Here is an 18,124-nt window from a genome sequence, read left to right as displayed (position 1 = left end):
AAAAGTACATCTACTTATAAAGAATCGATTCCATTCTCTAGAAATAAGTTCAATTATAAAATTTTTTATTTCACATTCGTCCAATGCAATCTATTATTCTTTAAAATTTTTATTAAAGTAAGAAATTATAAAAATTATAAGAATCAATTAGAAATAATTCTTCTTCATAACAAAAAATACATTAAGGTACAAAAAATCGATTTCACCTGGCATTGTCTTTTTTATATAAATAATTTTTACTTTTTGATGATTATTATAATGTAAAATGAATTAAAAAATATATAAATGTTGTTTCTTTTTTTATCACAATTTGGATAACATATCTCATAATTTTTTATAATGAATCATTTTTATCTAATAAAATAAAGTCACTTTTTATTTTAACTTTTTATTTTATGAATCAAAGAAGAAAATATATTGAACAAAGAAACGAATCAATATAGAAAATATTGTATATTTATAAATATAATTTCATTTTATAAATGATATGATGCATCTTATGTAGAGCAACATTACAAGTATTATTCACCAGTATTACATTATTATAATATTTTTACACTTGATTTAACATAAATTACATTAAATTAAATATTAAAACACAAATTTATTAATGCTATATAGAAGCAATATCTCTAAAATATATAATATATTTAGCCTATTGATTGTCACCATATTTACTCTAATAAAGATCATAAATAATAAAGGTATTTACATCTTATGAAATTTGATGATAAAATTAAACTTAAAAATAATTTTTAAAAGTATATAGATATAAATACATAATAATGTTGAACAAAAATGCAAATATTTTCACAACAATGTTGAAATGTTTATGGGATAAAATATTTCCAATAATGGTAATTGGATATAAGTTGGGATATGTAATAAACAATCACAAAATTCTCATATTAACATTCACCCAAAGTGAATCTACTACCTTTTAAAACTTTCTTATTAAAATAAGAAATCCTAATCAATTAACAGTTATTCTTCTTTATAACGAAAAATACATCCACTTACAAACAGCCGATTCCATCCTCTAGAAATATGTTCAACTACAAAATTCCCGTCTTACATTCACCAGAAACCGGAACTTCCTCAGCAAGCCAAACACGTCAACTTCCTCCGCATTCCTGGCGCACTTTCAACCGCATGGATCCATCTGACAGGAATGCACGAGGCGGACTCGCGCGTGGCACGATACGCTTCATGAATTCCGGAGGATTGGAAAAACGGCTAAGTTCACCACTCACGCAATACCGATTACGCTTATCGACAGAGCGTGTGTGCATCGCAGAACATGGTCCACCGATATTTCTTTCAACTTATCCCCACTTATACAAATACTTTCACCGACGAGATCTCTCTCACCAACCGGTGAACTTTCAGGAACCGGTGTACACAAGATTAAATGAAATGATCATTACACTATATGTATTAATGCACATTTTAACAGGGAATTGTAAATTGAAATTAAATAAAAATTTAAAGAAAAAAGTGAATTTTATAAACGAAGCAAGTAAAATTAAAAAAAAGAGTCAATAAACTATAAATATTTATGCGTATGCATTGGAGCGGAATGAAACGAAAGATAAAATTTTTTTCATGAATTTCAATTGTAAAGTTGCTTTCTATGTAATGTATAAATTGTATTGTAATTGTAAATATGAATTTGATTAACAAATTTTTCTGATAACTTTTCAGTAATTTTTTTTTTATGTAGTAATTTTTGTTTTCAATAAATATGGTTTCTTTTTACGTAGAGATAATTTTGAATATAGAATTTATTTTTTTGTGAATTTTATAAATTTTTATTTGGAAACTTACACTAAGTAATTTTTGTTTTTAGCAAATAATGTTTTTTTCTTAATAGAAATAATTTTGAATAAAAAATTTATTGATTTTATAATAATTTTTGTTAATAAGAAGTAATTTAATTTTTTTTAACAAATAGTATTTCTTTTCAAGCGATAGAATTAATATTCAAAAATAATTTTAAATAAAAAGGTTTAAACTAAATTTAGAGAAGATTGAAGAAAACTATCATTTCTTAATTAATTCATAAAATATTCTAATTTATTCATTTATATCATGATTATTATTATATAAATATTCATCTCGAAATATCATAAATTTAATGCAAGTCTAAAAAACAAGAAAAAGGAAAAATATTACAATTAATAATATAAAATAATAATATGATAAAATAAAAAATATATGTTTTAACATTTTCATTTTTTTGTTCCACTTTATGATAAGAAATAAGTATACAATTTCGTAGGAAATTGATTAGATATGGAATCTAAATTTTCTTATAAATTTTGATAAAAAAAAATAAATTTTATAACGATTATAAATTGTAAAAATAAAAAATTCTAATACGTATCATTTTTTTGTCACTATTATTACATGGAAAAAAAGAATTAATTTCAATGAAAGAAAGAATTAATCTAAAACGTATTATAAAGAAATTCCAGTTTTAAATTATCGAGAATTATAGAGAATATTATTTAATACCTTCTAATTACATTTTTATCGTAAAATAATATGAACTTTACTCTAGAGAAATAAATTTTTCAAACTAATCCAATTAATTATTTTCCTAAAGCTCCAATGTCCTATCAGACGTTGATGCAATTTCAAATTTTTAACACGATAGTAACATTAATGTAACGATAGTACCAATAACTTTTAACAATGTTATCGCTATTAGAATCAATTCTAATCTCTAAAAAATCCTTATCATAAAAATCTTTATTATAAATGTTGCAAAAAATTTTTTTTTGTAATTTAATGATATCTATGATTTTATCGGAATTTTCATTGATAAAATAACAAATATAAAAGATTGAAGAAAATAATGGAGAAATATTTGATGTTTATTAGAAATATATATATATATATAGATTAAAAAGAATAAATATCGTTACACGATTCTAATCTGCAAAATATTATTTAAAATTATATATGTTTAGATGTATTGAGATTCAAAGATTGATAGAGATGTGACTATAAAGTAGAATTATAATTATTGTTTATTCATATTTTATTAATTTTATTAATTTAAACTATCTTAGTTTTTGAATATCGTTAAGATATTATTAATAGATGAAATGAGTTATTTTTTTCTTATTATTTTTGAAAATTATTATTAAAACACATAAAAACATTATTTGCAATAATGTTATATAATAAAAATAGAAAAAATAAAAAAAATCATATTATAGTTTAAGTCACTTTTTTATTATTGAAATATATTTTATTTAAATATATCAAAAAATCAATAAAAATATTGCTAATTTATAGAAAATTGTTAACAATATCTTTAACAATAACTTTTATAAAAAAAAAATAGAAATTATAGTTATTTTGATGTTATCAATATCTTAACATATTATCAATATATTATCAACAATATAACAATATTATCGATTATGGATAATACATCGATATATATATTATAAAATTATATAATTCAAAGTTGTAAATGTTGCACAATTAAATCGTTATACTAATAATAATGAACGTAAATAATTACGTATAATGAGTTAATTTAAGCATTACGTAAAGCGGATTACTTCAATATAGAAAATGTTATATTTAATTGCAAATCTCTACAGTCATTTTAAGCTATCGATTGATTGAATCATGTATGATAAAGCAATATGACTTCGAATAACTTCGAAGTCGAAATCATTATAATTTATATAAAATGATATAGTAAATAAATTATTGAATTTGTTTCAACAGTAAGAACAAAAAAATATAAAATGCTATTTAAAAAAATTATTTTCAAATTTTCTTCACTGTTTCATCAAAATTATTATTTATACTTTTATAATACGCTTTTTATAAAAATATTTAAATTTTTAATATTTCAATCTTTTTTTATAATTAAAAAATATCAATTTTTAAATAGTATAAATGATAAAGAATTTTAATTATAAATCATATGGATTGTTTATAATTGTCATTATTGTCAATTATTGTCATTAATAATTATCTGATTCAACAACATCGCTAATATTTGAAAATTTATCAATACTAATCATTCGAAACAAAAGAAAAAACAGTCCCAAGTCTAAATTCTTTCATTCTTTTTTCAATAAATCAATGATCCAAGTTATAGCTGACTCGACATAAGTTTTCGCGCGAATAAAAGAATTTGTAGACGCACTTACCCCTTCTCAACTTCAGGGTGACGGGATCCGACGAGAGCCGCAGACATTTCAGCACTGGAACACAAAATGACGGAATACCATTAGAAAAGATATCATATCAACCGAAAGAATGAAAAAAAAAAAAAAAAAAAGAGAAGAGAGAAAGTAAGATGAAAAGCTCAGTTAGATCGAGCTGTCGTGTGTTCCTCGCGTGTTTGCAAGCGGAATTTAAGGACGTTCTCCGTTTTGTTGTTTTTGGAAAGGCTGGTTTACTCTCGTGCTTGGATTAACGAGAGAAGGATGAAGCGCTTTCTGGCGAAAAAGATGGTTCTGGGTCGCAATTTCAGAGTAAGGTTAAATCGTTTCGCGCGAAACTCGATTTTAAGCCGAGCAAAATGGAAAATTTAACTTGACGCGTTAATAGGACACTGTGAGGAGATGAATTTGGGATGAGAGAGATGGGAGGAATGTGTGTTTAGCGAGATTAAGATGCTAGACGGGGTGGTTTAATTAAACGTTCTGTTTGTCTGGAATCTTTCTCTAGAAATATATCTGATTACTAAAAATTGTTAAAATGCTTAAGATTTTTATGACGATATTGCAAATATATAATATGCAAAAATATTCATATTTTATACAAATTCAACTAATAAATAATATTGTTTGTTTAATTGTTCTAATTTTATTAAAATCAAAAATTCTGTTTTGTATGTACATGTAATATATAAATTATAATAGGCTATATGAATCAATTCTTTTATTATACTTGGTGGAGTATAAAATCATTCCTTAAAATCTCAGTATTATTATTTGTTTTTAAATATAACTTCGTGATACAAACAAAATAAAAAAAATTAAAAAATACTGTAAATTTTTATATTCTATTATTATAAAAATACTAATTATGCACTAATTATTAATTATTAAAACTATGATTTATATATACATATATTAATTTTTGTTAAAATCAGTATATCTTCTTGTGAGATAACATGTGAAGATTTTTATAACTATAATTGTAATCCTATTTTTGTATTACGTTAAAATTGTTTAAAGAACAAAATAAAAAATAAATAGACAACGTTCGATTTTAATTTATTAAATTATTTTATAAATGATATCATAAATAAAATTTTATGATATTATATTAATTATAATTATTTAAAAATAAATGTTAGAAATTTGATTTTAAAAAGATAATAATATTTGTGCTTTTAATTTATAATGTTTTTCATTTTTAAGCAGATTTTTAATCTTTTTTTTATCTTTTTTATTTTATTTTTATAGTTAAAAAATTTTTTCTTTCTAAAAACTTTGTCATTTAAAATATTTTATATTGAACAAAATATTTAAATAATAATTAATTAATAATAAAAAAAAATAGATGCAATATACTTCATGTTAATTAAATTGTTTACTCTTTCTCTCGTTGCAATCAGGTATCAATGATAAACTTTCTCCAATTTATCGATTATTTATTAAAGTTACACGTTATTTGTTTTATTCTTCATTATAAATTGCAATTGTATTAATTTGATTTTACAACAAATTTTTATACTAATAATTTATTAATTATATTATTACAAATAATTCTTTGCAATTGAAATGGATTTTTAAGTTGACATTATTTATAAAATGATCTGATATAAGAAAATTATTCATATTTTAACTATATATAAAAATAATTTAGATTAGAATTTAATGTTGCAACATATAATTTAGTGTAATTTTCTCTAGATAAACTCTTATATAATAAAGCGATTATATAAAAGTGACTTTTATTTTTTTAAGAATAGAATCACATAATATTTAGATAAATATTTATCATATAAAAAAATACATTTAGTAAGAGAAATGTATCATAAATTAATTGATAGATATTATTAATCATTTTATTGCAATTCCTATAGATTGTCATATTATATACATATATATATTAATAATAATGTAATATTATATTTATTTATATTTAAATAAGTATTTTATGTTCATCGCTACATACATATAATAAAATTAAAAATTTTGAAACAATAAATTTAAATTGGATTTTATTTTTATTCTAATAATAGTTTAAGAAAACAAATTTATAAAAAAAATATTGATTTGCAAATAAATTTGAAGCGTAAAATATATAATTAATTAAAATTATATATATCGAATGTGAAAAAAATAATAAAAATTTAAATTATCTTTTCCACAAGCAATTCTTCAAGACAAAAATAAGTAAAAATCGCAATAAATAACAATCTTATTTTCTTATCAAAAAAGGATAAAACTCATCGAAAATTGTCGTTGTCGAAAAAAAACTCGAAAAAAGTCTCGAACTCCCAAAGAACAAATTTTCTCATTTCCGAGACTTTCCTCAAACTTTCACTCTCCCGTTTACAAGGCGTAGCGTATGTCTCGAAGGAATAGATATCCGAGGCGTCCTCCGTTTCCGGACAACAGTTCGGCCAAGTTTACCAATTATACCCTCGAAACGCAAACGCGGCGAATCGAGGAGACGCTGAACAGTTCACGGTTCACGGGACTGAAATATCGCCTCGTGCCTCTGTACGTGATGTCAGCTTGTCAAATTAAACGGGAACCAGGAGGAAATACGAGGCTGGTGCCCGATATTGCGCTGCCTGGGCCGCTTTACGCTCGGCTAGACGTAAACGTTCTTCCTTGTGCTAACCATCGCGAAACAAGCGTTGCCGTTTCCGGAATTTTATTTCGTTGTTTCCTACACCTCGCCAGATCTTTTATTTTTCTTGTTATGTAAATTTAAGCGTGCCGATTCGATAAGAAATGCTGTTCAATTAATGAAACAAAAATAATACGAATTCTTTTTATAAATAAAATTTTAAATATATTTATAAGAAATTTTTGAAGAATCGATTCTAGAAGAAAATTATAAAATAAAGGTTGATACATCAAAAGATTGAGATTTTTTTAATTGTATAATATATATTTGTTTAATTATATTACAATAAATAATTTGAACTTGCAAGATGGAAATGGTGTGGTTGTTTCTATCTCTGTCTCATTTCATCTAACGTGAATTTAAACTATTTATAATTTAATAATTAAACTTCAATTAATGTTATATGCAAGTTTTTGTATATAAATTTTTATTTTGGCTTCTAAAATTTATCTTTCAAAATATATATCTCAAATGTCAAAAGTGCTTTCGAATATATTAACATTTTGAATATATCATAAGCTGGAAGAAAGTTTTGTAATATGATTTGTTATATGATAAATAAAATATGATAAAAGATAAAAATTTTTAGATTTGTTTTAAATATCATTATGACATTACATTTTGTTCATTTAATTAAAAGTATAAAATTATTATTTTTCTTCTTTTTTAATTATCAATATTATATATAGAGCAATTAATATATAATTCAAATAGCATCATTAACATTTAAAATTATAACGTGGAACTATAGCCATATAAAATTTCCAAACAAAAAGAAAAAAAAAAATTTTATTCTTTACAACAAAAATAAATTTATTGAGAAAATGAAAATTCTTAGTTTACCTATTCTTGAAATATCGCATCTTTTATTGTTCGCAGCTTTTTTTTTTCTTTGAATATTTTCAAATTTCAATTGCGCAATAATTTATTTATCACAATAGTTTTAAAAATATGTCAAAGTTTATTTCACTATAAGATCACTATAAAGCTTCAATGCAATATCTCGTTTTCCTTATTACATTATAAATTATCAACTTTCATTTTTTCACCATTATGATCTCTAGCATTTATAATCTATTCTTATTTCTGTTATTCTTTTCTTATTATCTTTATTTTAAAAGACAAGACCTAACGATTCTTCATTCAGAATAATGACAATACTCTTTTATTGAAAGTCAATTCTTCTGTATTTTCGAATTTCCTCAGGAGGAGAATATATGACATCATTAACTCTATTGCCATTATTACGTTAGAGGTAAATCATGTAACCAAGTTTTCGCTAAAACTAATGTCATCATAATGTATCACGTAATTTTGAGAAAAATATATCAAGAATATGAAAATAAAGATATAGAGCTTTATTCTTTAAAATAAAAATTATAATATTACTATTATTTATTAATAAGTTTTATTTTGTAAAATGAAGATATATAATATTATTTTTTTAAGATTATAACTGAAAGATAATTTTTAAAATTTAATAATCCTTTAATATTGCGTTATTTTAATAATACAGTAATATATAATTTGAGAGCTTCATTCCTGATCTTTTTTAACACGATTTATTAAATAATATTCAAACATTAAACAAATATTTTTTTTTAGCTTTCAAATTCTATTTTAATCAGAAATTATTGTACAAACATTATTTGATCAATTTTACTTTAAAAAAAATCAAGAATTTGCAAAAAGCGTAATTCTTTTTTTATCTGAAAAAACTTTTATTGAATTTTTTTTACGCGATTTTGCTCAAATTAATCCATGCATATCATATATATGATTTATTGTGATTATCTGCGAGGATTAGTATATGTGATTTGAGTGTGCGTCTTTATCATGTGTCATGTATGAACATGACATGTAATAAAATTTTTCTAGACGATATTTTATCATTTTTTTTATCAATATCATCTGGTTGATATCTATTTTAAAATATTTAATAATTATATTTAAGATTATTTTATGATAAATGATAATTATCTTTATAAAAATACATGTTTTTAAATAAATTCTCAATATATATATATATATACTGTCTCTTCTTTTAGCAAGTAATTTATTGTTACAATTCTCTATGAGTAAATATATTAAAAAAAAATTATTTATAATAAATTATCAATGTTTTATAAGATCTTATATTGTTAAATGTTAAAATAAAATAAATTAATGTTTTAATTTTATAAATATTGATATCGATATTTCTTGCTACTAAACTACAGATATATAAAAATGCTATTGCTCTTTCTTGTATCCTTTATCAAATGATGATTATTAATTTTTGATTTTGATTTAATATATTATCTCTATAAACAATATACTTTTAGTTTTATTTGAATATCATATGTTTATATAAAATTATGAAAAAAAAAGATATATGAACTTATATATTTCTTAACTATTTATGTCACAAGGATTGTAAAAAATATAAATTAAAAATGTTCAAAACTGATCCGAAAGATTTATGATAGGGAAGAAAGAAAATATAAAAAAAAATGAAAGAGCTTATTCAAAATTATCTAATTATTATATAAAAATAAATTATAACAAATTTACAATGGATGATAATTAGAAAAATTATAATTATGATAATAAATGATAATTAATACAGCAATATTACAATCGATAATAGATGCCAGAATGTTATCAAGTAGGTATGTTTAGCTTAATGTTAACTACGCAATTAAAAGACACAGTATTATTTTCGAAACACTAGTTGCATTCTTTTTCAAGATGTTGTGCCAAGTCATGAATATCTAAGCTGTCTCATTGATCAAGATATGAAAGAAATATTGTTTGCTCGATGCAATTGTTGTGAAAATAATTATTACTTTTAATCAATTTTTTATTATCAATAAAATTATCATATGTATATGAATTATTATATTTGATTATGATTTCATTATTTTTATTTATTGTCATTATTATTATTTATTATAATAAACTTTGCCTAATGCTGAATCTGAAATTGACTAATTTGTAAAGCAAGATTTATATCAAGAATTCTATCTCAATGAGATATCTCATGTGAGATGAATACATAAAAAAGTAAAATGAGATTATTTATATTATTTTTAAATACATTTTTCTTTAAATAAGAATATTCTTAAAACGAAAGCATTCTTAAGAAGTGATAGAAATAACGATTCTCAATTTTTTAAGATGAAATTCCGATCAGGAATTATTGAAGATATTATTCTATCATCTATTATTAATTTATAATCGTTCGTTTATTATAATTTATTTTTATATACATAATATAAAGATAATTTCTACAAAATCTCTACAAAAGATAATTTCTATTAAAAATAATAAAAATTTTAAATCATTATTTCATTTTCATTATCTTATTTCATTATTGATCTATCAAGGTTAGATCAAGTGACAAGAGATCATAGAACAAAATCATTGAATATATATATCATTGATTAGATAATTGTATATAAGATCGTCTGTATTATATATTCTTATAAAGAAACGTGAATGCTCTTGTTATACAATCACCTTATTATTAAACATCGTTTGATTTGACATTGAAACATTGAGACATTGTTACATATTGTACGTTGATTGATTTATTGGACAGATAATTTCCTTACATAAATAGATAATTCATTTATTTTTATCTAAATTTTCTTTTTCATTTAATACGAAGAATTAGATTTTGTAACGTTGATAATATATTTTGTTAAAAAATTATGATACATAAAAAAATATAAACTATGATAAATAAACGATATTCATATTCATTGAAGAAAAAAAGAAAAAAAAAACAATAACTAACAAGATAAAATGAAAATTGTAAAATCGAAGAACATAATCAATTTTGTTTCGATTACGCTCACAATAATAAATTTTAAATAAATTAATCGAGAATCTATATAATATTTCATCATTAATAATTTAAAAAAAAATTGAAAAAAAAAAGAAATACAATAAATATCTTTTTTTTTTTAAATTTTGTTTCATCACGTTGTAACTGTATCCCAAAATGAAGGATAGATCGGCTAAGAGCTAACTATATTGTCGATAAAATTAATCAAAGGCTATTTCGTTTGATGCACCGAACTCGCAGATTACCTGTAATTCTGTAATACAGTCAATCAAGTGTCCTATTTCGCGTATGCTATGCGAATTCAACATCGTGTCATCGTAAAATTCCCGCTAATGGGTTGGTTCGTCGACGTTTCACTCGGATTGTATGAAATTCTCGATATGATCCTGATGATGAAAAATTGAGAACTTCGTAGCAAGAAGGGTGAATACATTTTTAATGAAACTAAGATAATTACAAAAAACTTATTATTTTGAAATTATTTTAAAATTTGACTTAATATAAAAAAAAGAAGATTAATTGAAAAAATATAGTTATAGAGCCAATAAATTTTTATATTAATGGTAATAATATTGTATCAAACGATAAACCTAGAGGTAAGAAAATTCAAAAATTAATCAAGGAAATTGAAAAAGTAATATACTTTTGTCATTTTTAAAAAAAAACTTTGAAATTAAAAAATTTTTTTTACTAAAATTAAATGAAAATATGTTATTTATATTATATATAATAAAAGAATATATTTTAGTTTGTATGTAAATATTGTTTTCGAAAATTAAAATCAAAATGTGTGAAAGGGGAAGGAGTTTTGTTATCCACTGTGAATTATTATAGATTAAATATGATATATTTCATTCATTATTCATTTATTAGTATAAATTTTGTAAATTATTAATGTTGTATAATTTCTTACTGAAATTTAAGTATATGATTTTGTCTGCTATTGTTTTATTAATTAAAAACATCTTAGATTCAAAAAATGATAATTCTGCATTTTTATAGCATAAAATAATAATGATATGCAAAAAAGTTCAAAATCATAGTTTATATTAAATATGAAATTTTTTTAGGTATATTACACATAAAAACTGGATTTGTTTTCTTTTTGTTGCAAAATCGTCTAGAAAATATAAAATTTGGAAATTTTAAATTCTGTACAAGTAAATATTCTTTTCTCTTTACTAATTATGTTTGTTCAAAATGATTTAGCAATATTTTTAACTTTAGATTTTTATTCTTTTTCTAATAATTACCGATAAAAAAAAATACAAAAAAAATCAAATATTTCTTTTGAAAATTATCTGTGAATAAAAATCGGTTATTAATATTTAGAAAATTTTTCTTGTAAGAATAGATTGAATTTTTTTTTTAAATTTTTCCTTTTTTTTTATCAAAAAATATTGTAAATGATCAATTAAAATTTCACTTTATTTTTCCTCTTTTTTCATAACAATAAAAAAAGCAAATTTTTCTATTCCATTTTAATCTATATTAAAAATTTTATTTATATTATAATTATTTAGAAAAATTCTATTTTTGTCAATATAAAATGTTTTATATTTAATCGAATAATATATTGAAAAAACAAAAATGAAAAATTAAAATAAACATAATTATTAATATTTTTTTTGTTTTTTTTTATGTCTATTTTTTTATTTTCTATGTGTTTAAAAATTCATAATAGTTTTAATAGTAGTAAAATTTATCATATTTCTCAAAAATATATACAATTTTTCAAGTTGAATATAATGTCACTTATACTTTTCTTTCTTTCTTAATTAATTTCTTAACTATATCTTAATAATATGATTTATTAAAAAATATATAATATAATAAAATGTATTCTTAGATAATATGATTTATATATAGTTAAAAAAAGAATAAAATAAAATAAAAAATAACAAGTATATAAATATATAAAATTATAAGAAGAATTATTTAAACAAAAATTATATAGAAAAAAGAGTAATTATCGAAAGCATAAAATAAATCATAAGCTATAAAAATACATAAGACAAAATCCAGGAAAAAAGAGAAAATATGAAGGAATATATGAGAACAATAAATCAATGACAAAAATATAAAATTCATTTTCTATAAATCATTATTTTATAAAACAGTTATAAAACTGTCATTTTCTGTAAATTATCCTTTATAAAGGAGTCATAAATCAGTCACTTCCTATAAATAATTTTTTTATAAAGCAGTCATAATCTTGTATACAAAAACAACCGAATATAATTCAAGGACAACGATATATCAACGAAATATAAAATTTAATCCAACTCCAATTCTTATATTCTCTACGTCTAATCGATGTTTATTATTCGAATATTGAGAAGTTCTACGAATAAATATTTTTTGCATGACGAATAGAACACATTTGACAAATCAAAAGGTTAAGCTACACGCAGTGAATTTAACCTCTCGTTTGATTCGAATCTCAAAGGAATAAACTATTCGCTTACATATACGATTTTCCTTGGTGTTATCTAGTTCAATTTCAATGGCCATCTTACTTTTAGATGTTCCACAAATTTTCTTCGAAAATCACGGCGAATTAAAGCAAATAACTCGGATCCATACCGATCGGACAAAACGCGACCAGAATGAAACGAAGATCGAGATGATTCTGGTCAAAGAATTCAGATGAAATTCTTCGAGGAATCTTAAAATATTTGCATACGTTAATAATATTATTTGTATAAGATATTTGATGTATATATATGATATTCATTGGCGGTGCTGAATTTAAATTGATATTCATAAGCCTTAGAAAATATTTTCTTAGAGAGGAATGAAGGAATATTATTATTCTTTTAAATTTAAAATAGTTTTATGAAATTGTGTGTATAATGAATTAACATAAATATTCTATTACATACGTTATTTTATGTATTTATGTAATTTTTAGATTTTATAATTTTTTCATAATAGAAGATTTAATTATTTTGTTGATTGAATAAATTAATATATCTATTTCATTTGAATTAATAATTATCTGAAGATACTAGTTTTGCAATACAAAAAAAAAAAATGAATATATGTGCTACAAGAAAAAATAAATTTTAATTTTGATTTTTTTTTACAAAATTTACTTTTAAGTGCATTTATTTTTTCTATTTATTTAAATATATTTTTAAATTAAATTAATTAGAAAAATCTTTATTTTATTTATTGTATTATACATTAGATATTATTTCATTTTAATAAAAATTCATATTTAATATATATTTAGTTGTAAATTTGAAAATTTACAAAAAAATATTTCGATATTATATAATTAAGTAAATTTATTTTTAAGAATACATTTTTTTATAAGAAATATATTGACGAAAATAAAAAAATTTTATACAATTCCATTATGTGATTTGTATAAATAGTTTTCAAATTTAAAAATTAATAGTTTTCAATATTTCGAAATTCAGAATTATTTAATTTAAAATATCTTTTTCAATATTAAAAATGAAAAAAATATCTATATCGTATATTATTTTAATTACATTAACAAAATTATATTACTTATTCCTTTAATAATTATATCATTATGAAAAATTTATTAAAATATATATTTAAACTTCATAATGCAAAATTTCAATCATAAAAATACTTAAAATTAACTATCATTCTTATTCTTTACAAACGTTTGATCTCTTTCTCAATCCACCAAATTCTAAAGATCACGCGATTCTCGCTGAAAATCACTGTATAAATTTCGTCCCTCATTTTTGCATGTATGAAAATTCAATCGCATGATAATCTATCAATAAATCCCGATAAACCAGTCAATCCTCGCGAATTATTGCCATTTTAACGTGAAACGCGTCGCGAAACGCGAATCGTAAATCTTTCCCTTTTGCTATGCAGCATTTTCCGATTGCTTTACGACCAGCAAAACCGAACTCTTGGGAATTTTTCACACTCAAACGCGGGTTTCATTGACCTTCGAGACAAGAACAATCGAGGGATAAACCATGAGCTGACTTTCACTCGATCGATCATTCTTCTTCTTCTCTTTCTTGATCGTAATTCTTTGCTCGATCCTGGATGTAGCAATTACGAGAAAATTAATCTCATTGATCTTCAAAGATTTCATTTTTATATCGAGAAATTGTATTTTAATGAAAATTCTAAAGGATTAGTATAGTTGTATTATATTCTAAAGATTTTGAGTATATCGATTGTTTGTAACGAAGTTTTTAGATTATATTAGTTAACATTTATTTAAATTTGAATTCATTTGAATAGTTAATTTAAATTTGCATTTCAATTGAATTTAAACATTGAATTTATGGGCAATAATGAAAAGATATTTGTTATTAATGATTTCAAGTATGTGGTGGACATTTGAGTTTATATTTATTTAAATTTAAATTCATTATTTATGTTTGGAGTTTGATTTAAATATAAATATATATTTGATGTAATTTGAATTGAGTTTACAATTCAATTGAATTATCGCGAATTTATGAATTAAAAAAAAAGTTAAAAAAAAGTGTATTGTCAAAAATTTTGAGTATATAGTTCTTTAATGAATTTTTATTATTTTTTTATTAAATTTTTATTTATATTTGAAATTTAATTTAACTCTGACTTTATATTTAAATTAAATTTAACATTTATCTGATATAATTGAAATTGATCAATTTATAATTTTGAATTATAAAATACCTTGAAGATTAAAAATAAATAAAAATAAAACTCTAAAAAATAATTATAAAATATATCGATTATAAAATTACATAAATAATAATATTAATAAAATATTTCGCTATTTAAATATACATTGATTTCATTCTATAAAATTACTTATAATTCATAGAAAAATCAATTTAGAAAAATATAGGAACAAATAGACAATTTATAGGAAAATATATTTCAAACTGTTAAATAAATATTTTTCATCGTTCGAAAATAGAAGCGGAAATTAAAATTTAAAAGAAAGCATTATTAAAAAATTCGAAACGTACAAAAATAATCTTAATTGATCGTCGATCGAATTATCAAATACACAAGAACGTATACTTTCGTTCGACATATAACATGTCGCGGATAAAAAGGCGATACATTTTAACAGGGGCAAAAGTGGAGGGATTACAAAAAAAAAAAAAAAAGAAAAAAAAAGAGCAAAAGAGGAGAGTGCACTTCGTCGAATGTGCATTATATCGCGAGGGAGAGGCTGAAGCAGGTCGGTCTTTCTTACCTTCTTTAGTACTAAATCGGTTGACATCGACTTCGTTCACCCTGAGTATGACGTCGCCGGCCTCGACCTGCAAAACCAACCGTTTCTATGAAAACGCATTCTGCTGAAGGATCAATTGGTCAGGAATGACGAATTGCCGTGTACCGAATGAACCTATCCGCTCTATGACTTTCGGCAATTCGAATTCTCGTCAATAGATTAGCGGAATCGCCATTATGCAAATGTCTCGCTACTATGATATGCATTCCTTTTAAAATACGAAGGATTTTTGTATTGAACGTGTAGAATTACATATTGCTATTTTATTGAATCGTTCGTTTCGTTATTAAATATTTTTCATTTTGAAAATAAATAATATTGTCAAGGAAAATTTTGTCCGATAACTCAAATGAGAAATTCTGTTATGAAAATTTTGGTTATCAAAACTCAATATCCATCAATTTGTTTTTCAATCAAAAAATAAAAAAAAGTTTCTGTTGTGAATTAAAAATGATTTAAATCCAATTTGTTTTATAATTCGAACAAGAGAAATTTTATTGCAGATCAAAAGTAATTAGCTATACACAAGAAAATTTTTCTTTTCACCTTTCAAAAGTTAAATATTTTTGGTTTTTATTAATATTTTAATGCTTTTATATTATTAAAAATAAAAATAATTTTGTAGCTTTTCTTGATGTTTTCCTTAGCAAAAAAGTCTATTTTATTGCATGTATGATTAGGTTTCTTCTATACTTTTAATTTTTGAGATAAATTAAAAAACATCTGCAAAAATGGATTTTTTTTTGTTCTTTTAAATTTGATTATTTAAATATATTTAAGTGTTTATTAATCTATTATAATCTATTATATAATAATTATTTATGTTATTTTGTTTGAAATCATTTCATGTCAAAAATAACTATTAACTATTTTAGAAGTACAAAATTTCAATTTTACTTCCAAATTTGAAAAATCGTAATTTTTTTTAAAATGATTTTTTCAAAAATCTGTATTTTAAGAAGAAACAGCTTTTTAGATTCGCATAATAAAATTGATAAGAAATACTTATTGAAAGTTACAAAATTAATCGAATTATAATACGTATTGAACAGTGTTAAATTCGATAAAAATAATCATTTTACTATATGATAATAACATTTTTGAAATTAAAACTAAATATTTAATATAATTTTTTTACATCATTACAAAAATTTTTAAGTAAAATTACTAAGAATATAATTAATTTATAATATCTCAATAATTATAAATATTAAAAATAATATTAAAATTTATAATATCTCATCATTCGTCGAGAAAGTATGAGAATAAATCAATGTGGTTAACATAGTAACAAAACAGAGTTTTCAACGATATTTCGCTGGTTATTCAACAATAGCAGCGATTTATTGGAACAAGTAAATCAAACAATCGTAGTAGTCCCATTATTGCAAAAACTTGGCTTGCTATGCTATTCCCACGCTTTACGTAACACTACGTAATCTTCGTATCATCAGCTGAATGGAACAGTTGAGGAAACGAATGTACTTTACATAACTTATACGTTCGTAATTTGCAATATCTGATCGAATATTATAATAACGAAATCAATATAATTTTGAAATATAAAAAAATATTGTTCTCTAATTTACTTTACAGAAATATAAATAAAAATGATACTGTTAATATTAAATGATATTGTTGTAATAAGATAATAATTGGAATTAATTTATTATTTCATGAATTCTTATTTATATTGAAATTTAGAATAATTTTTAAAATTTAGGTATTTTAATCGAAGAAATTTCTATTGCTTTGATTTTTCATTATTACAGATAATTTTTTTACTTAAGCAAATATTATATGGAAAATAGTTGTTTCTTTTTAAAATAAAGATTATATTTAATTTTTTATAAGGAATCATCTTCTTTTTAATTATATTATAATAATCTATAAGAATTTTTGTACATATTATAAAAAGACGAATTTTAAAAACATAATAATTCTATTAAATAATAAAATAAGAAGACACTAATTTTATTTATTGATTTAATAATTTATTTTATTTTTAACAAATAATTATTTCTTAAATATTTTTTAATATATAATTAATATTAATAATAATTTTGAAATAATAATTCATTTATCTTTTGTTACACAAAAACTTTATTATCTTCTTTGAAATTATTATGATATTATGTAAGCATAGTGATAAAAATATTCAAAAAAAATGTTTAATTTATTAGAAATCGAAACTTTTGTTTCAA

The 18,124-nt window shown here is 21.7% G+C and overlaps 1 protein-coding gene across 9 annotated transcripts in view; it reads right to left on the bottom strand.

Moving 5' to 3' along the window:
- The window catches only part of Efa6 (Exchange factor for Arf 6), a 128,008-nt gene that overhangs the window by 36,303 nt on the left and 73,581 nt on the right, over window positions 1-18,124 (bottom strand). For 7 of the 9 annotated variants that reach the window (XR_015295263.1, XR_015295264.1, XM_003696025.4 and 4 more), the window contains exons 2-3: window positions 15,882-15,948; window positions 4,182-4,235 (exon numbers count right to left, since the gene is read on the bottom strand). Coding sequence is in view for 7 of the 9 variants with exons in the window: in XM_003696025.4 (XP_003696073.1) it covers window positions 4,182-4,235; window positions 15,882-15,948 (121 nt within the window). In the remaining 2 variants the exon portion in view is untranslated. Of the gene's footprint in view, window positions 1-4,181; window positions 4,236-13,146; window positions 13,313-15,881; window positions 15,949-18,124 lie in introns of those variants that run through there. The other 2 variants (XM_086917901.1, XM_086917902.1) reach the window with 2 other exon arrangements.

The sequence above is a fragment of the Apis florea genome, unplaced genomic scaffold (assembly GCF_048593485.1).
Source record: "Apis florea isolate Af1SG1 unplaced genomic scaffold, ASM4859348v1 contig_2272_pilon, whole genome shotgun sequence".
NCBI lineage: Eukaryota > Metazoa > Arthropoda > Insecta > Hymenoptera > Apidae > Apis > Apis florea.
The sequence above is the reverse complement of the archived record's forward strand: the minus strand, read 5'-3'. Positions and strand labels throughout refer to the sequence as shown.